The 22,865-nt window shown below is 39.1% G+C and overlaps 1 protein-coding gene across 1 annotated transcript in view; it reads left to right on the top strand.

Moving 5' to 3' along the window:
* The first annotated feature begins 219 nt into the window (after positions 1-219).
* Positions 220-22,865, top strand: part of SLC5A9 (solute carrier family 5 member 9) — a 106,719-nt gene continuing 84,073 nt past the window's right edge. The window contains exons 1-2 of the mRNA XM_053693503.1: positions 220-335; positions 14,363-14,434. Of these exons, the coding sequence (XP_053549478.1) occupies positions 222-335; positions 14,363-14,434 (186 nt within the window). The 5' untranslated portion in view covers positions 220-221. The remainder of the gene's footprint in view (positions 336-14,362; positions 14,435-22,865) is intronic.

The raw sequence follows: 22,865 nt of genomic DNA, 5'->3' as shown, positions 1-22,865 counted from the left end.
GAGCCATTATTGTTTTTTTCTGATTTGTGAACCTGTCAGTAAGGAGTCCCTAGGTGTCCCTGTTTGGCTGTCATTCTGCCCCTGCACAAATTAGCTGAGTGAATGTGCGAAATAATAATTGATAGGTGCCTGTCTGCATATTGATAACAGCTGTTAGTTATTAACACTGAGTTATAGACTAAGGTGCAATATCTCTGCTCCTGCTCACTTCAGGGGACGTCATGGAGAACAGTACAGAAGCCCCACAGTACCAGCCTCAGCTGATGCAGCTGGGGATACCTGATATTGTTGTGGTCGTGGTCTATTTTGTGTTTGTTCTTGCAGTTGGCATATGGGTAAGTCTGTTGTAAAAAGTAAATTGTATAATCTTTATAAACACAGACCAGAGCATTGCAGATCCTGATTAAAAGAGTTTGTAGGCAGAGGGCAATGTGATATAGGGTCTCCTGGAACTTCTGTAAGAGTTGGCATTTATGCCTGAGAAACTACAAACCTGTTTAGTAACAGAGCAATCAAACAGCTAACTACCCCAATGCTCTGCAACAAACCTAGATAAACACATAACACACCACATACACTCATCAGATCACAGCAATACACTACAACAAGCACACAGATCACACAAGCACGGAGCAATAAGCTAACTACCCCCTCTGCAACAGACCCAGAGAAACAGATAAACACATAACACACCACAGACATATCAGATCACAATTCACCACAACAAGCACACAGATAACAATACAACGCACACATAGAGCAATCAAACAGCTAACTACCCCCAATGCTCTGCAATAAACCCAAATAAACACATAACACACCACAGACACTCATCAGATCACAGCAATACACCACAACAAGCACACAGATAACACAACATAAGCACAGAGCAATCAGCTAACTACCCTAATGCTCTGCAACAGACCCAAAGAAACAGATAAATGCATAAGACACCACAGACACATCGGATCACAGCAATACACCACAACAAGCAAACAGATAACACAACACAAGGACAGAGCAATTAACAGCTAACTACCCTCAATGCTCTGCAACAGACCCAGAGAAACACATAACACACAGCACAGACACACCACATCACAGCAATACACTACAACAAGCACACAGATAGCACAACACAGACATAGAACAAACAAACGGCTAACTACCCACAATGCTCTGCAACAGACCCAGAGAAACACATAACACACAGCACAGACACACCACATCACAGCAATACACTACAACAAGCACACAGATAGCACAACACAGACATAGAACAAACAAACGGCTAACTACCCACAATGCTCTGCAACAGACCCAGAGAAACAGATAACACATCACAGACAAATCACAACAAGCACACTGATAACACACCACAGACACACACCAGATCACAGCAATACGCTACAACAAGCACACAGATAACAACATAACACACACATAGAGCAATCAAACAACTAACTACCCCCAATGCTCTGTAACAGACCCAGAAAAACAGATAACACATCACAGACAAATCACAACAAGCACACTGATAACACACCACAGACATCACAAGATCACAGCAATACACCACAACAAGCACACAGATAACACAGCACAAAGAATACTGCACACAGAACACTGCAACACAAACAGCAGAGCTGTCAACTTACTGTAACAGAGAGGGATCATTTCTTCCAAATTGCACAATAATATAAGTTTTTCCATGCTTCAAACTGAGCCAACAGTGAAATCAACAAAAACAACTGAAAATATTTCAAATTACAAAAAAATGCAAAAAATCAGATTTTTCTAAAGTACAATATATCAGAATTATATTTGTACAATACGATAAAGAATAATTGTATGCGTTGTCGTCCTGCGTTATTATAACAAAGTGTTTCATTGGTTGCAGCATATGTGGGTGCTAGGCTGACATTCTACAATATTTGGCACCTGTATTCAATTATAAGCAAGTGCATGCATTTTACTAAACAGATCTTTCAGTTAGGTCTAGTGATACAAATGTGTTATCCTACAGACTGTCAAGGTAAACTGTTGCCTTATTTAATCTCAGATTTTAATAACTCCGAGGAATGTGAGTACAATCCTGGCTGCTCTTGGTTGCATATTATTATTGCTGATTTGCCACTATAAATTTTTTATTTATGTTTTTCACATATCCCTTGAAGACAAAGTATTGGGAAATCCAAATTTAATCAGGTATATACATTATTTGCAAACCTTGTTTAAAAAAGGCTAGAAAATTCTGCATAAAAAAAAAGTTAAAGGGATAGTAGTCAAAATAAACTTTCATGATTCAGATAGAGCATGCAATTTTTTTTATTAAATAATCTTTTATTGAGGTTTTGTAGAAATACAAGGTAATACATACAGACATGGAAATTCAATGTTCAGTAATAATAGAACTGCATATTATAGTGGAATTATTATACAATATGTTTTCTGACAGTAATATCAAGAAACCTCAATTATAATAGATAATAATAGTTTATAACCGTAGCTATTGAACTGACATCAAAGGCCATTGATGTAGGAAATATATGATAACTACTAAAAGACACAAGTAAGGTCACACATCTAAGGAAGGGTTGAATATACAACATTATAGCAAATAATAAGAAATATATTAACCAGTGTCATCAACTGATACGAGTTACCCCGAGAGGTACTCCTATAGACCGGGTATCCCTGTACTGGCAAATGGAAAGGGTGTAGGGAGAAAGGGAAGGGGGGGGGGAGCTTGAGTTTTTACTTGGGGGGAAAAGAGTATCCCATGAGAACCAGATTTCATGGTACAGGTCAGATTTATTGGTGACTCTAAAAGCATAGAGTTCCACTTTTCTGATTTAATCCATTATGGACAATGTTTGGGATAGGGTAGTAGAAGAGATTTGTTTCCAATCTCTGGCGATGGTTAGTTTAGTAGCCATGAGGAGTCAACTTTCAGACTTTTTTTAGCTTAGAAGTTCCAAAATGTAAGAGGCCCACTGCTGGGTGAGTCAAAACCAGTATGTGTAGTTTATGTAGAATTTCAAATAAAGATCTCCATAAACCCCTAATCTTATGGCACTCTCACTAGATGTGCTCTGCTGTACCCAAATTGCCACATTCTCTCCAGCACAGAGGGGAGGTGGTATGGACTATCCTATGTAATGCAGTGGGGACTAGGTGCCAGAGGACTGTGATTTTATTATAGAGCTCCCAGAGTGTTGTACAATGTAGGGTCTGTTTGGTATTTACGGGCTCCCTAGACCAGGCCTTCGCCCCCTCTACAAAATGTAAGTCTCTTTCCCAAGCTATGTATTGGCTTTGTTTAGTGTGTTCGTCTGGGATTATTTAGGTATGTTATTGGAAGGATAATGTACCTCTAATAGGTGTCCCTAAGATCCATCTGCGTTTCCACATGGTAGGAGTATGGAGAGATTGCTTCGGAAACCCTATGATCTAAGTAGGCTAGTTAGATGGAGATATTCGAAGTTCAACAGGGAGGGAGAAAGAATCTCTCTTTTGCTTCTCTAAAGTCAAGTAGTCAGTTTGTGCTATATAAGTCAGAGATAAGAATATCAGCCGTTTCTGACCACCAAGAGTTGTGTCTCAGGAAAACATACTAGGATGCTCTGTATCTTGTATATGGGGGATGGGTGTGGGGAAATAGTAGGAGTATGTTTCCTATGATCCTATATTTTTAGAGAGTCTGTCAAAATCGGATGGTCTATCTTTAAACTTTGCCGCAAATAGGATGGGACCCAAGGTAAATCTGAAAGCAGAATTTCTATAGGTAATAAAGATTGTTCCACTTCCCACCATCTACAGTCCGTGTTGGTCATACTCCAACCCATGAGATGTGATAACCGTGCGGCGTTGTGGTAAAGTAATACACATGGGTATGATATATCTCCTCTATCAATGGGTTTCTGGAATGTTAATTTAGAGGTTTGTGGTTTCTTGCCTTTACAGGCATAGGCAGATATCAGGCTTTGGAAGTTATTCAGTATACGCCTAGGCTCTGAGAGAGGTATGCATCTAAATAAATATGTAAGCTTAGGCAAAAGAGCCATCTTGATAGCTGCAATACGTCCTATCCAAGAAAAGTTGGTGAATTCCCATTTATCTAATAGTTTTTTAAATTCGGGTATATGATCAAGGTAGTTTTTGGTAATTACCAGTTGAAGGTCTGGGCTCAGGATTTCTCCTAGGTGCTTGATGATATGTGGTGACCATTGAAAGGGGTAGATATTTTGTAGTGTTGCTAGCTCCGCCGTTGGAATGTTAAGATAAAGAACTTCCGTCTTGGAAACATTAAGCTTATAGAAGCTTTAATTACTGAACCGTGTGATTAGGTTAAACACTGCAGACATGGATTGGAGAGGTGAGAGCAGCAATTTTCTAATTTACTCCTATTATCAAGTTTTCTTTGTTCTCTTTGGAATCTTTATTTTAAAAAGCTGAAAAGTAAGCTTAGGAGCTGGCCCATTTTTGGTTCAGCACCTGGGTAGCGCTTGCTGATTGGATAGGGTGATCATATTGCCGCTTTAAAAAGGGACACATATAAAAAATACATATGTTAGGGCTATTTTCAGGGTTGTTTAAATACATCTTTTTTTTATAAGAACCCTGACACATGTATTTTTCATATGTGTCCCTTTTTAAAGCGGCAATATGGTCACTGTATGATTGGATGGCAACATTTAGACACCATTCAGCAAGTGCGACCCAGGTTCTAAACCATAAATGGGCCAGCTCCTAAGCTTACATTCCAACTTTTTAAAATAGATAGAGAACAAAGAAAAAATTATAATATGAGTAAATTAGAAGGTTGCTTAAAATTGCATGCTCTATCTGAATCATGAAAGTTTAATTTTGACTTGACTATACTATACCTTTTTTAAATGGACATGAAACCCCCAAAAAAATCTTTAGTGATTCAGATAGAGCATACAGTTTTAAACAACTTTCGAGTTTACTGCTATAATCTATTTTGCTTCATTCACTTGGTATCCTTTGTTGAAGAAGCAGAATGCACTACTGGGAGTTAGCTGACCACATTGGGTGAGCCATTTATGTTCAGTCATCAATCGGCAGCTCCTGAACCTACCTAGATATCTTTTTAACAAAGAGAACAAAACAAATTTGATAATCGAAGTAAATTGGAAAGTTGTTTAAAATCACATGCTCTGTCTGAAACATGTGGGTTTCATATCGCTGATCTCTAACTTTTGTGGGGGAAAATTTGCTTTTTGGACACTCTCAAGAGAGCCCACAAAGCAAATTGTATAATCCGTAAGTGTCGCAAATCAAATCACTGGTTTAGGTAATTTGCTGCATGCTGAAAAAGTAGGTTATCAAATTTACTTTGTGGGCTCTCTAGGAAGTTTGGGACAAACTATTAAAGCTAGAGGTGTTTAAAGTCCCTTTAAATGGTCATGTCATTCTATAGGCAATTCATTTATATAACTGAATAACAAATATGTGCGCAGGAGGCAGCATCCGCCTTTATTATTGTAAACCACACTGGATTTTCACAGATCGTTGTGTGTCAATTTAACGCGAATATATCAGGTTCTGAAAAGAACTGAGTGCTGCTACCTGCTGCCATATTTGCCGTTCATTTATATAAACAAATGCTGAATGTACCTGCCTGTTTGTTTGTTTGTTTGTTTGTTTGTTTTTTTTAAAAAAGAGAAAAAGTAAAACACAATACACTGAAACCTATTTGTTTCTCTTCTAAAGTGAAGACTGAATAACTAAAATAATATATCATAAATATTCAATGTTTTTTTTTCCAAAAGGGTTTTTCCAAATTTACACAATAAACCGTTTACTCCTAAGCTATTAATTCCAAAAGGTACTCAAAACATTTTCATCATGTTTATGGGGTAGCAATTATCTATTTTACAAGTATTTTTCCTGAAAGTAAAGGCTATTTCATGTGAAACTAGCATGAAGTGTATAATTATGTACAACTAGACCTTGTGTCTCATTGGCTAATAGACACAACCCACAGAAATATAGGGTCCTTTCCAGTAGAGGAACATCTATTTTTTACAAAAAGCAAAGCATTCTAATGCATTTTAAAGCATTCTGTTTTAGATGTAACAGAGAAAATGTTTTTTGCGTCTCCTGTCTCTTTAAAGGGACGTTAACCACCTTGTTTTTGTAAACAAAGAGTGCTTTGCCCCATGCTCGCTAAAAAAGCTAAATCTGTGACATAGGTTTTCAAAATGCTGCAAATTCCCTAAACCAGATATTTCATTTTCATAATTTGCAGGTAACATAATTTGCTTTTTTGACTCTAGCAGGTGTGACACACACTCACATTTTTGCACAAAAGTCACTTAAAGCTGTTTGCTTTTGAAGCTAAACGGGAGTGCATGTGTGTGTGTGCACCTTAGGGACTGATTGCTCACTGGCTGACACAAGCATAACATTTTTTTTTTCTTAGGACAGGAGCATCTGTTTTACAAAATACACTGTAGTATGTGCCTTCTTTTAGATGTCAGTACATCACCAATTTTCACTTTTAAAAGTGTTGCCATTTAAATGTCAGTAAATCTGAGAACTCTAAGTGTCCCATTAATCAAGGAGTCAACTTGTTCACTTGACCTTTTTGAGTCGTCAATTTTTCACCCCTTTATTATTGCTCCAATTATCCTCATATCCTCCTTACCCACTTTTTAACCTTATACTATAAATAACGACACAAGACTCTCATGTTGGTATAAAAATTGGCCGCAGCTCCTTTATTAAATATATATTTTCTATAAACTTTAAATACTATATAAACATCCAATAATAACCAACTATTTTAAAACTTATAACCTGATGAACCTTCTCACATTTTTATGGCCCAAACTGCGGTGCTAGTTCATTTCTCTTATAATATGGCCGTCAGTCCTCTGGACCCAACTTAATATCTGTTGAGCCCATCAATCCTTTATTTTAACACTTGGCTCTAAGGAACCCCTTGCCCCTAGAAGGCACCAATTTCCCCATTTTCTACGTGACCATATGTATTGACACGTGTAAAGAACTAGCAACCCGGCCAATGACTGGGCTGAACCCATCAATCCAGTCCTGCCAACCCCATCATTGCCTCCTTAACATCCAGAATAAACAGCTGCAAGCCAAAATCATTGCAATGTTCCCAAAAGGTCTAGAACTGTGTAACTTGGCTAACAACTCCCTCAAGCCAGTTACTAATGCCTGCGACATATGATCACCATGCACACTACCACCACACGCAGCCCTAGTCCCATGTCCCTGCAATAAAACTGTTCTCACCTGTCCATGTGTCCACTGCTGGATGACCCCGAGCCATAATTTCTTGATTATGCAACAGATTGTTAGTCCTAGACCTTCTCCCTTCTGGCTCTAGAATCCCAGCAATGTGACCAGACTCACCAACAGTCACACCACTTCCCGCCCGCTCCCGGCTGGTGCGGCTGCCTTGTATGATTCTGCAAAACAGGGACATGTTAACCCCAATCAACCCCAACAAAGCTTACCCTGGGATCCCCTACCAGGTTGGGGACTCCAACCGTGACATTACCCTTAACCCTCTTAGGCTCTGTACCTCCCATCCCACCGGGCCACAGCTCCTCTGCTCCATTTCTCCTGCAAGATCTTCCCCTAGCAGCCCCTACACTTCCACATGACCTACCAGGCCATCCCCAAAAAGCATTGATGCCTCTAGCCCCACCACCCGACTTATCCCCAGGGACCCTCTGGCTCCGGGCTGCAACCATGGGCCATACTCACCAGCACCCCCCGACCTCCAGGACCTGGACGCTCCCCTTGGGAAACGCCATCATCCGGATCCAGCCATATGGACTCGGTCCAAGAGCCTTGCAGACCAGAGAAATCCCATTCCCAGACGTCATTCCATGAAGCGGTGGCCCTTAGCTCTATAATAAATAAACCCACACATGGGGTACCAATAAAAGGCCCACTCTCCCCTTGTGAAGAAACAGGAACAGTATACTGAACTGGGGGCCCACCCCTACACTTGTGGAAGGAGGATCCCTATGTACCCCAGGAAAAGAAAATCTCCCAACTGGCCTGACCTCCCTAGGAGTTGGGGGGACAAATTCCTCATCAGATGGGGCTAAAAACAGGGACATGTCCCCCAACTCCTCAACCATGTCAACATCTCCTAATTCTCCATCCTCCACTACAATACAATAATCCCCCTCCCATATCCACCCCCAAGGATCCATGACTCTTCTAAGGCTTCCTTACCCCCAAGCCTCGTTCTCATCTATTTGGACATCCCCTTCTGACCCCTCCCTTTCAACTGGGCTCCCAATCACCCTATAATCCCCAGGCTCATTTGGTCCATCATGCCCCTCTGGTCCCTGAAGACTCAAGGCTCCTCCCATCTGATCAGCAGCCCCCCTGGGCCGTCAAACTCCTCCATTCCCTACTGCCTCATTGCCCCTCCCCTTCTACCATCAGGCCCAACCAGGCCGTCATACCCCTCTGGTATCTGCAGCCACAATGCTTCTCCAATCTGCTCATCAGGCCCAGTGGTACCATGTACCACCACCTGCATCACCATTATACCCCCTCACTGTTAAAACAGGTGCGGCCTGCACCTAATGATCGCTGCTGCCCTCCAATTTGAACCACCCTCTTCCCACCGCCTCCACTGTAACCATTGCTGTCGCTGGAGTTCCACTTTTCTTCCTGCCAGAACTCACACTTCACCTCCCGGCGCCTCTGGTTCCACTGGGAACTTCAGAGCTCAATTTTCTAGGCGGCCTAGATTTCCGCTATGAATGACTCCGTTTAGAAGGTGCCTCCAGGTCTTTCTCCACCGGCCCGTCATCCAGAGGCAGTTGAACCTTATCCTCCAGCCAGGAAGGGTTTATGGATACAGCTGCCTCTCTAAGTTTAGCAAGCAGCTCCTCATCAGCCGCCATAACAGAACTGAGCAGGAGAAAAGACACACGGCACCACAAAGAGATTTCTTCACAGGATTCTGCAATAACTTTTCTGTTACTTTTCACCGCTCAGTTCCCTTATATTGTGGCCTAAATACTCCAGCCCCTTTCAGCCTTAAACCAATCATGGGGCTCTCTCCTACCACAGGTCAAGCTCCCTTCCATCCAGCTTTACCTGCTTCCAGGGATACACCTCCCTGTAAGTGAATTCTCTGGTTAAAGTTATTTTAAAAATAGACCAAACAAATCATGTCAAAATCAAAATGAAGAGAAATTAATGAATGATAATCATAATGCAGAAATCAGTGGACAGATGTTTCCTAAGGGTACATGAAACGCAAACTTTTTTTCTTTTGTTACTCAGATAGCACATGCAATTTAAACAAAGTTTCTAATTTTACTGCTATGATATAAAATGTGCTTAGTTCTTCTGGTATTCTTGTTCGGTGGTTAGCATGTCTGGATCACAACATGGCACCAAACACTGCAGCCTTCTAGTGCTCTTACAAATCTATAATCTTAAAAGTATTCTTGCAAATCTGTTTGTCATAAAGTATGTGCATGTTAAGTCATTTTGACTTTCACATCCCTTTAAAGAGACGCTAAACCCACATTTTTTCTTTCATGATAAAAATAGAGAATACAATTTCAAACAGCTTTCCATTTTACTTCTACTATCTATCTTGCTTATTTTTTTAGATATCCTTTGTTGAAGAAATTGCAATGCACATGGGTGAGCCAATCACTCAAGGAATCTATATTCAGCAACCAATCAGTAGCTATTGAGCCTATCTAGATATGCTTTTTCAGCAAACAACATCAAGAGAATAAAACAAATTAAATAATAGAAGCCTTTAATTAGTGCATTGCAAAAGATCACAATAAAAAAAAAATTACAGGGTTTAATGCATTTTAAACAATGTACTATAAAATATTTAACCCCTTATTGAGCACCACAATACCCTGTACGTCGGCAGTCTGGGGGTCTCACCGTCGACAGCGGAGTGACTGCGCTATTTCTGCATGTCTCAGTCAGTGAGGCCTGACAGCCTGACCTCAGAAAGGCATTCATTGTATCTAGTAAAACAACTTTGTAATATATTTATTGTCCTTATTTATTTTGGTGCCTTGTTACAAATTGCGTGCTCCAGCTGAATCATGAAATAAAATTATGGCACATTTATTCCCATTTATTGTGGGGTTGATTTCTGACTTTTGCATAGCCCACGTCTTGTACAGCAATCTATTTACATAAGAATTACGAAGCAAAAGTGTGATTGGGAGTCTGGGCGCATCTCATTTGCATGTCCTTACCCAGAATCCTTTTCTTCAGTAGAAACACTATTAGCTGTGTGCTAAGGATTTTCCAGTTGAAAGCTGTGGGGGGGGAGGGTTATTTCCTTTTCACAATCACTGTAATCTACTTTTGTATTATGTTTGATTACCTCCCCATGAAGAATCTTCAGTTAATCCAATAAAAATTCCTCTCAGCTGGCGTCGCTCTAGTGCTTTTGAATTATTCAGTTCCTGGCACAAGTGCTGTAAATGTGATCTGCGATGCAGATTTATTTGCCTTTTGTCTACGGCATCTAACACTTGATTAAGACGCTGGAATTTCAACAACCTAAACATGTCAATATTAATCTTGAGAAACCATGGAAAATGGGCCAGATATTTATATAAATAGTTAACCTATTACATATCATCACTTGAACCTCTTGGTGACAAATTCCTATTTTAATAAGACATATACAGTGAAATAAATTTGCATGTGTATATATATATGTGTGCGTGTATATATATGTATGTATGTGTGTGTGTGTGTATATATATATATATATATATATATATATATATATATATATATATATATATATATATATATATATATATACAGGGAGTGCAGAATTATTAGGCAAATGAGTATTTTGACCACATCATCCTCTTTATGCATGTTGTCTTACTCCAAGCTGTATAGGCTCGAAAGCCTACTACCAATTAAGCATATTAGGTGATGTGCATCTCTGTAATGAGAAGGGGTGTGGTCTAATGACATCAACACCCTATATCAGGTGTGCATAATTATTAGGCAACTTCCTTTCCTTTGGCAAAATGGGCCAAAAGAAGGACTTGACAGGCTCAGAAAAGTCAAAAATAGTGAGATATCTTGCAGAGGGATGCAGCACTCTTAAAATTGCAAAGCTTCTGAAGCGTGATCATCGAACAATCAAGCGTTTCATTCAAAATAGTCAACAGGGTCGCAAGAAGCGTGTGGAAAAACCAAGGCGCAAAATAACTGCCCATGAACTGAGAAAAGTCAAGCGTGCAGCTGCCAAGATGCCACTTGCCACCAGTTTGGCCATATTTCAGAGCTGCAACATCACTGGAGTGCCCAAAAGCACAAGGTGTGCAATACTCAGAGACATGGCCAAGGTAAGAAAGGCTGAAAGACGACCACCACTGAACAAGACACACAAGCTGAAACGTCAAGACTGGGCCAAGAAATATCTCAAGACTGATTTTTCTAAGGTTTTATGGACTGATGAAATGAGAGTGAGTCTTGATGGGCCAGATGGATGGGCCCGTGGCTGGATTGGTAAAGGGCAGAGAGCTCCAGTCCGACTCAGACGCCAGCAAGGTGGAGGTGGAGTACTGGTTTGGGCTGGTATCATCAAAGATGAGCTTGTGGGGCCTTTTCGGGTTGAGGATGGAGTCAAGCTCAACTCCCAGTCCTACTGCCAGTTTCTGGAAGACACCTTCTTCAAGCAGTGGTACAGGAAGAAGTCTGCATCCTTCAAGAAAAACATGATTTTCATGCAGGACAATGCTCCATCACACGCGTCCAAGTACTCCACAGCGTGGCTGGCAAGAAAGGGTATAAAAGAAGAAAATCTAATGACATGGCCTCCTTGTTCACCTGATCTGAACCCCATTGAGAACCTGTGGTCCATCATCAAATGTGAGATTTACAAGGAGGGAAAACAGTACACCTCTCTGAACAGTGTCTGGGAGGCTGTGGTTGCTGCTGCACGCAATGTTGATGGTGAACAGATCAAAACACTGACAGAATCCATGGATGGCAGGCTTTTGAGTGTCCTTGCAAAGAAAGGTGGCTATATTGGTCACTGATTTGTTTTTGTTTTGTTTTTGAATGTCAGAAATGTATATTTGTGAATGTTGAGATGTTATATTGGTTTCACTGGTAAAAATAAATAATTGAAATGGGTATATATTTGTTTTTTGTTAAGTTGCCTAATAATTATGCACAGTAATAGTCACCTGCACACACAGATATCCCCCTAAAATAGCTATAACTAAAAACAAACTAAAAACTACTTCCAAAACTATTCAGCTTTGATATTAATGAGTTTTTTGGGTTCATTGAGAACATGGTTGTTGTTCAATAATAAAATTAATCCTCAAAAATACAACTTGCCTAATAATTCTGCACGCCCTGTATATATATATATATATATATATATATATATATATATATATATATATATATATATATATATATATATATATATATATATATATATATATATATATATATATATATTGTTTGCTTGCTTTTCGTGTAATTTTACTTCTGTCTTTCCCGGCAACAATGGCTAGAGAGCATTCTGCAGGATTAAGAACCATGACCCTGTAACGTGCCGAACAATATTTTACTGATTATGTAGGATCTCATTTATATTTGCCCATAGCAAGTCAAACAAAAAAAAGCAAGATAAATATACCCAACAGACTTTTCAAGGGATTTATTCACTTTGCTGTGAGACGGGCATTGCATAGCTATGGATATATACTATGCCAGTGTTCCCTCTATAGTCAGATTTTGTGAGCGGCATAGCAGTGAAACAGTTAATTAGTGAACCACACCCTGCAGTTAGCAAAGACTACACAATGCTCACAGCAAGATATGGTTTCTGTATTAACTATTTCACTGCTGGGCTGCTCACAAAATCTGGCCTTAGAGGGAACACTGTACTATGCATATACAGTGCCCTCCACTAATATTGGAACTCTTGGCAAATATGAGCAAAGAAGGCTGTGAAAAATTGTCTTTATTGTTTAACCTTTTGATCTTTTTGTATAAAAAAAAATTACACAAAAATACTCTGCCCTTGTGGATATCAAACACAGGTTTATCCCCAAAAAATAAAAAAATATTTAATTCAATACTTTGTGCTACCTCCCTTTGCCAAGATAACAACTATGAGTCCTATAGTGCCTGAGGTTGGAGAATATATTGCAAGGGATCTGAGACCATTCCTCCATACAGACCTTGATTTTGTGGTCAGTAAACCATTTTTTGTTGTTGATTTTGAGATGTGTTTTTTGATCATTGTCCTGCTGGAAGATGCAACCACGGCCCATTTTAAGCATTGAAGAGCCACCTCCATATTTAACTTGGGAATTAGGTACTTTTCCATATGGCTACATCTCTGTGTGCACCAAACCCACCTCTGGTGTTTACTGCCAAAAAGCTCTATTTTGGTTTTATCTGACCATAGAACCTGATCCCATTTTAACTTCCAGTAGTGTCTGGCAAACTTGAAACCCTTCCAAACAACTTGTGGTGATGTAGGTGACATTGGTTTGTAGTTTTGGAGACTTTCTGACCCCAAGAGGCAACTAACTTCTACATTTCTCTAGCTGTGATCCTTGGAGACATTTTGGCCACTCAAACCATCCTCTTTACAGTGTGTTGAGACAATATAGACACACGTCCTCTTTAAGGTTGATTCATAACATTTCCATTTGACTGGAACTTCTTAATTATTGCCCTGATGGTGGAAATGGAAATTTTCAATGCTTTTGCTATTTTCTTATAGCCTCTTCCCATTTTGTGAAGCTCAACAACCTTTTGCTGCACATCACAGCTATATTCCTTGGTCTTACCCATTGTGATGAATGACTAAGGGAATTTTGCCCATGTGTTACCTCATATTTATACCCCTGTGAAACAGGAAGTAACGGTTGAACAACTTCCTGTTCCTAATCTCCCAGATGTACTAAAAACTGTAAAATATAAATGGGAATATGCTTCAAATATATTTTTCTCATATGAATTCATGGGGTGCCAATTATTGTGCCACACATACTGTATATTTAGCAAAGATTTTTTTTTTTTTATTAACCTGTGTTGTGTTTGCAATTGTTTGATATCCTTGAGAGAAGTGTATTTTTGTGTGTTTATTAAAAAAAGATCAATAAGTTAAACAATATAGACAATTTTTTATAGCATTCTTTGCTCATATTTACCAAGGGGCCAATATTAGTAGAGGGCATTGTATAAGGGGTCTTTGATGTCCTTTTAAATGTATTATTATTTCATAATGTTGCTATTTTTACTGTAATTTCTGTGATACATTGTACACTAACAATATCTATATCTATTCCAGTCATCAGTCCGAGCCAGCCGGGGTACAGTTGGAGGGTATTTTCTTGCTGGAAGATCCATGACATGGGTGCCTGTAAGTGTAATAATGAGTTAATGAGTACATGTTTAAGATCAATATTAACCGACAAATAAAACCAGTACATATAAGTTATTTATGTTCTCAATATTGTTATCCTCTAATATGACCATTTTCCAATAAAGCTAGAAAGTTTTTATTATTAATGAATATATTACATACAAGAGGCAGAGAGAGATTCTGAAGTTCCCTTTAAAGGGACATAAGACATCACTGTATGTGTATTGACAAGTTGTGCAAAAAATGATCATGCTAGCATAATCTGAATACATTTATATATTGTTTGCTGCAATTGTTTTCAAAGGTCTCCACTATTTGCCTTATTTAGACAGACCAATCCAGACTTTCATGATTCAGATAGGGCAGGGAATTTTAAACAACTTTACAATTCACTTTTATCATCAAATTTGCATAGTTCTTTTAGTTTTCTTTGTTGAAAGCTAAACCTAGGTAGGCTCATGTTAATTAACTTATGAGAGGACCCTGATCGGCTTAAAATGCAAGTCTGTCAAAAGAACTGAGATAAGGAGGCAGTCTGCAGAGGCTTAGATACAAGGTAGGGTGACCATATTGCCACTTTAAAAAGGAACACATGAAAAAGACTCATGTCAGGGTTCTTACACAACACATTTCTTTAAACAGCCCTGAAAACAGCCCTGACATATGTATTTTTCATATATGTCCCTTTTTTAAAGCGGCAATATGGTCACCCTAATACAAGGTAATCACAGCGGTAAAAGGTGTATTAATATAACTGTGTTGGTTATGCAAAACTGGGGAGTGGGTAATAAAGGGATTATCTATCTTTTTAAGCAATACAAATACTGAAGTCGGCTGTCTCTTTAATTTATATGTTGTAAAAAAAAATATATATATATATTAGTTTAAAAAATTGTATTTAACGTATAAAGTAAAAATTGTGTTACTAATACTCATTAAAAGTACAGAGCAACATTTTAGAGCATGTGATTTTAAACAACTTTCTAATTTACTTCTATTATCAGTTTTTCTTTGTTCTCTTGTTCTCTTGTTATCCTTTGTTGAAAAGCAGGGACATATGCTGACAATCTGGCCATTTCTGGAGCACAATATGTCAGCAATTTTTCAAGAATGCTATCCATTTACAAGAGCACTAGAGGGCAGCACTATTTCCTGCTATGTAGTGCTCCAGATGCTAACCTAGGTATCTCTTCAACACAGAATAGCATGGGAATGAAGCAAATTTGATGATATAGATAAATGGAAACATTTTTAAAATTGTATGCTTTGCTTGAATCACAAAATAATTTTTTGGGGTTTCCTATCCCTTTAAATGACAAAATAGTATTCTTATTTAAAGTGTACAAAAAAAATAATTTTAAAGGTTAAATGTGATTTTCTAAATTCAAAATTAAAACCAGAACAAAAATGACAAAATTAAAGTGTACTTTATCTTTCTATTGTGTAAAATGAGCCTTGGCAGGTGACTGAAAAGAGGCGTTTCTTGGGCGTGTCTGGAGTTCTCTTATGGGTCTTATTGTATTCTCTAATCATGCTACCTCAGTAGATTTTGCATTTATCTCACTAAATGTAAGCTTACACATTTGTCTCAAAATAGGTAATGCAGTTATTGCACTGATAACAAAAGGCGTGTGTACAAAACTATAAAATTGCTCCTCCCCACCGCTGTTTCCTCTCACCTAACCACCTAGCCACACCCCATATCTGCATAATATCATCTCCTGGACAGCCCTAACCACTCACTAAAAATCACATTCCATGCTCCACCCACCAGCACTGACTCCACCTACTCCATCCTGTTTTTATTTATAAGAATTTGTCCCCCGTTAATCTCTGCAGATGGCGATGACTACTGTCTGCAAGATTCTCCATTCCGGAGAGCTTCATTACTTTCAACAAAAGGTAGCTCACCACTCACCAAGACTTACAGGTTCAGATCCTTTTTTTTACTTAATTATGTGAAGGACAGTAGCGGACCTACTTAAAAGAGGGCCCTGGTGCAGGATTTTTTTAGGGCCCCCCAAAAGGTAACTTAGTAAAAAGCAAAAGTAAAAAATACATTCTGCTCTGTATAATTATTTTGTGTATAGATAGATGGACCTGCTACTTGCACTAATAAAAGGCTTCCTTGCATTAAAATTGTACACATTCTGCTTACACCTATGTATAGACTGGCTTCTATGGGTCCCCTCGAGCTCATGGGCTCTGGTGCCACTGTACCTGCTGCACCAATGGTAGTTCTGCCCCTGGTGAAGGCTGCCAATGCCATGGTCAGCATGATGATTTCACTCAATTCCAGTGAGCTTTAGACAGTCAGCCCCTAGATATCTGGCCTGATGTTTGGTCTGTAGTAGACAGAGGGACTGCAGTGTCAGGGGTCTGCTGTGGCCCCGTTGTTCTTCCTTTAAATGCCTGGACTTATTTTTGTGCCCAGTTGGCTCATAATCCTTTTTATAGCTAATCATTTAATTATATGACTGCTCATCGTCTTCACTAAGAATCTCATACTGATTTTTTTTTTCCAAAGCTCAAAGTTACAGACTAAAGGTCGTCAGATTAAGATAATTCGATCTCATATCTGATTTTGCTGTGTGATTCACATACGTTCTTTCTCACAATAAATGTCTAAGGTTTTGGGTCAGTTTAAACCGAAGAAAATTTTCCAAAAAGCAAAGGACTGACTTACTGGAAATAAAGCTATAAACATTCTGTTCTCATTCTGTAACTGTGGGATTTTACTGATTTAGTCCCTCAATGTGTACAAACCAACACTGTATAACACACTCACTATGGTTTAAAGTGACAAGAAATGGCCAAATTTCCCCTTTCGCTATAGTGTAACATTGTTCTAAATATTGTTGCAAACACTGCTCATATATAGTGCTAAAGCCACGTGAACGCTCTTGAGCCTACCTCAGTAGGCTTCCAAAGGAAAGGTGAAAAGTTCCAACCAAGGATACCAAGAAAAATAAGTGCAATTTTAAGTAACTCTCCTGTTCACTTCTGTTATTAAATGTAAAGTGTCATTTTGACTTATGTGTCCCATTAAAGGGACATAGACACCAATATTTTTGTCCTTCATGATTTAGGTAGAACATACCATTTTAAACAACCTTTCTGTTTACTTCTATTAGCTAATATGTTTTCTTCTCTTGCTAACCATTGTTAAAAAGAATAAATAGGTAGGCCAAGGAGTAACACTATTGGGAACTGAACTAGCTGCTGATTGGTGGCTGCACATATATACCTCCTGCATTGGCTCACCCAATATGTTCAGCTAACCCTCAGAGTAGTGCATTGCTGCACCTTAAACAAAGGATACCAATAGAATGAAGTACATTTGATAACAGAAGTAAATTGGAAAGTTATTTAAAATTGTTTGTTCTGTCTGAATGATGATAAAAGTATTTGGGTTTCATGTTCTTTTAAATGGTCAACTATCAGAGAGTTCTTCAATACATTGGCAAGCGAAAGTCTGCAACCCTCTCTGACAGTCAGACGGATGCAAAAATATTCCAGGGCATCTGTCATTCAGAGACATCCCCTCTGCACATGAAAATGTTTATATATAGAAAAGAGGAATCAGCACTCACTGGTCTTAACAAATACTGGATTTATTCAGTGACGTTTCGGGGAATACACCCCTTCATCTGACCACAGTACCTACTGTGAAACAAACATTTATACACCCCCAAAAAACCCTCCCCAGTGTAAAAAAAAAACGCCAAAATTGTTGCCTAGGCAACCCCACTACTGTAAACGACACCAAAATTGAAAACATACTTAAAATACATTAAATTTAAAAAAAACTGCAGAATGGCCACGCAAGGTCATTGATAACAATGGCAGCAATCATATGAGCACAGTGTCAGAAATGTAACAATGCAGTATCAGTAAGGGAGACATGCTAACAATATGTAAATATCTTCATATGAGATGTCAATTAAACATACAATCCCCAAACTGTCCGTATCGAGGAGACCGTTTACATTTAGCATACAGACAACAATAGTAAACAGTGACCCACATATTGCACAAAAAATATATACTATGGGCGCCATGTACTAAGCTTCGAAGTGACCGTCCGTCTGTATTTCCGCGTCAAAATTCGCTCACGATCTGCTTCTCGTATGTACCAATCTGCGATCTGCTCAAAAAACCACTATTTTCATCAGCGATCCTAATTTTACTCAACTCATCGTTCCGAAGCATTTTTCCACTTACTACATGTTCGATCGCACTTAAATTCGCTGTAATCGGAAATTATGAATGTTACAACTAATCCGCCCGCTCCAACTTTCACTGTAACTTCGCGTGATTTGCTTCGCGACCATTTAGGTAGCGAATACAATAGAAAGCTATAGGGGGTATCAACCTGACGCCAGGTAGAAGTACTTAAGTGAAAGGACTAGACTACTATTGTAGCATTATTGGTTTTTGGATCACTGAATGAAGATGGAGACACTTTTACACATGTTTCTTTTCCGATTAATTCAATTACGAGGAAGAAGGGCTATACAGGCACCGGTTGACAACTGGAGAGGTAGAAGAATTAGAGTCCCTAGAGTTTTCCTTCCACGTATGGGTTTGGAAAGCATTTCTGATCGAGAGATTATCCAGAGATTCCGTTTGGACAGAGAAGCTATTATGCAACTTTACAATGAAATAGCAGAATACCTTGAACCAATGACAGCGCGTTCACAAGCCATACCCGGACTATTAAAACTGTTGGCAGCCTTACACTTTTTTGCCACCGGTTCATTCCAAGCTGTGTCTAGCGTTATAATTGGCATCAGCCAGTCTGCTTTTTCGAGGCACCTAACCAAAGTTATTGACACCTAGATCGTCACGTGGGTAAAGAACTAAACCAATCAGGTCGCAGACTGCTTCTTAACTTTGCTCTTTCGCGCCGAACGAAACTTTAAAGTTATCAATAATCCGATTGTCTTCGACACACAATAGACGCGAAATTTTACGGCTTGGTTTTTAGTACATTCATGTAACGAAGTGCCATCCGCATGGTGCGAATGCCGGCGGGTTATTTCGATACGGTCTGTGCGAAAAAATTGACGCCTTAGTACATGGCGCCCTATGATGGTAAATTGGAGAGCGTAAACAAGTGTGTCAGTGTATTTCTATACATAGTACGGCTCCGTGGGTAGAAAGCCTTCCCCATAACGATCCATAAATGTTAACATCCTCTATTCATACAAGGGGATAGATCACACACAAGAGTCAAACAGCTGATAGAAAAGTAATGCTGGACGTATCAGTACATACATTTTAGTCAGCAAAGTGTAGCGTAGCGCTTAGCGAGACAAGCAGGTCCTGCTTCAAAGGACATGTATCAGCAATGTGCATGCGTATCTCCAGGACAGCTCCGCCCATACTGAGGGACCACAGTGCTATGGGATAGGTTCAAATGGGCAAGCCCCCATGTGTAATAGAACTAAATAATAATACCTGCCAAAACCGAGTACTATAAGAGACCGGTAGCAATAGAGATAGACATTACATAAGAGCACCCTGCTATAGTCAGACAGACCGTGGGGCTATGTATGCGGCAATAGTAGTCTAGTCTATAAAGGTACTAAATAGCGGGCCCTATTCATTAGGGATATGTACCACAGAGCGTATGTATATAATCAGGTGACCTCCACTCATACGGGGCTAGACAGGTAACGGGATAGGGCGAGAGGGGCAAGCCCTAAAAGGAAAATGTCCAATGCGTAAACTGGATCACTTACGGTGGCGGCCATCTATACTAATCACCGAAAATCATGGCACTGGAGCTCTGCATATCGGGATTGGGAAGGCACAAACTGGCATACTAATATGTGAAATGCCCATCATAGGGGATAAACGTGTATAACAACAGATCAATAAGTTTACATGTCCACAGCACACTTTCCCACAAATCATGTATGCATTCCTACAACACCATAGCGCAAAATAGAGGTTACAACAGAATAAATAACAAGCACAATAAGAAATAATCGTATAGGGTCAGAGCTGACCCAACGCTATGTTGTGGACGTCACATCGTGCACCGACTCTATAAGTGTAGTACCTTAGTGGGGGGATATAGGTGAAATATAGGTCCCTACCCACATAACCAACTGTCAAAGATCCATAAACATAATGGACATACATAGAGCCATAGCTACATGATCACCTCAAATGTTCAGAGTCACATGGGGCCAAGGACTTGGTCAGGAGCTAGGTACATATTGTCTATAATGAATAAAAAGTCACACGGCTAGGTGGAATGGATATATAGCCGTCCATCCCTGCGGTCTCAACACGGACATCAACCGGCATTGCTTTCTGTGATGATTGGAGAAATGACCCCACATCCGGCCCTGGAGACACACAGGTGTGTTCACAGACATTATATATCTTTGAATATCTTTGAATAGTTTTGAGTCGCTGTAACTGTGCTACCGGGACTTTTTATTCATTATAGACAATATGTACCTAGCTCCTGACCAAGTCCTTGGCCCCATGTGACTCTGAACATTTGAGGTGATCATGTAGCTATGGCTCTATGTATGTCCATTATGTTTATGGATCTTTGAAGCAGGACCTGCTTGTCTCGCTAAGCGCTACGCTACACTTTACACAGCATTACTTTTCTATCAGCTGTTTGACTCTTGTGTGTGATCTATCCCCTTGTATGAATAGAGGATGTCAACATTTATGGATCGTTATGGGGAAGGCTTTCTACCCACGGAGCCGTACTATGTATAGAAATACACTGACACACTTGTTTATGCTCTCCAATTTACCATCATAGTATACATTTTTTGTGCAATATGTGGGTCACTGTTTACTATTGTTGTCTGTATGCTAAATGTAAACGGTCTCCTCGATACGGACAGTTTGGGGATTGTATGTTTAATTGACATCTCATATGCAGATATTTACACATTGTTAGCATGTCTCCCTTACTGATACTGCATTGTTACATTTCTGACACTGTGCTCATATGATTGCTGCCATTGTTATCAATCACCTTGCGTGGCCATTCTGCAGTTTTTTTTAAATTTTAATATATTTTAAGTATGTTTTCAATGTTGGTGTTGTTTACAGTAGTGGGGTTGAACAATTTTGGCATTTTTTTACACTGGGGGAGGGTCTTTTGGGGGTGTATAAATGTTTGTTTCACAGTAGGTACTTTGGTCTGATGAAGGGTTGTATTCCCTGAAACGTCACTGAATAAATCCAGTATTTGTTAAGACCAGTGAGTGCTGATCCCTACTCTAGAACCCTGGCATTTGAACTGAACTGTTTGTGAGAGTGCACCTGCCACTATTTGCTGTATGTGTGTGTGTGTATATATATATATATATATATATATATATTGTATCAAAAAAACTCATAGGCAGGTATGAAATAATGATGTAAAGAATGCTTTCAAAAATAGAATTGATAATAATTTATTGTTCTCTATTAACAAAATGTAAAGTGAGTGAACATCTAAATCAATATTGGTGTGATCACCCTCTGCCTTCAAAACTGCATCAATTCTTCTAGGTACACTTGCACAAAGTCTGGGATTCTGTAGGTATATAGCCAGGATGATTAAACCATTATACCAGACAGGTGCTAATGATCATCAATTTAATATATAGGTTGAAACACAATCATTAACTGAAACAGAAACAACTGTGTAGGATGAATAAAACTGGGTGAAGAACAGCCAAACTCTGCTAACAAGCTGAGCTGAAGACTGTTTAATGTTAAGTCATATACCATGGAAGGACTGAGCAGAGCAACAAGACACAAGGTCTTGTTGCATCAGCAAGGTCTCTTCCAGGCAGAAATTTCAAGATAGACAGGGGTTTCCATGTGCTGTCCAAGCTCTTCTGAAGAAGCGCAAAGAAATGGGCAACACTGAGGATCGTAGACGCAGTGGTTGGCCAAGTGCATTGAACAACCAGGATTTCATGGATGAATGGAATAATAATTTAACTAATTGCTCCATTATCCTAATGAAGCAGCTGTTAAAACATAAAAAAGAAGAGAGGGATTCTCTACTAGCACAAATAGAGGAGATTGTAGAGTCACTAAAACCATTTGAACAGACAAAGAAATACATAGATTATAAAACACAACTAGACACTACCATGCAACAATTAGATTCCACACTATCAGAAAGAAAAGTGAGTAAGTACCAAAGGGATGTAAAAGATTATGAATTAGACATCGTATATTCATGGCAAAAAGATAGACCAAATAGACAAAAGGGTCACTCCCTACACAATAACCACAAAAATAAAAATAAGAACAAAAACAAAAGAAAAGGCACCTTTAACCATACACCCAATGCCAAACGAGTCACATTTTCGAGTATTGACACAGACAATACAGAGGGATCACTGACTACAGAGGACACACAAGCACACACCTCCAATGAAGAAACAAC

The sequence above is a fragment of the Bombina bombina genome, chromosome 10 (assembly GCF_027579735.1).
Source record: "Bombina bombina isolate aBomBom1 chromosome 10, aBomBom1.pri, whole genome shotgun sequence".
Classification (NCBI taxonomy): Eukaryota; Metazoa; Chordata; class Amphibia; order Anura; family Bombinatoridae; genus Bombina; species Bombina bombina.
This window is presented reverse-complemented; position numbering and strand designations above follow the sequence as displayed.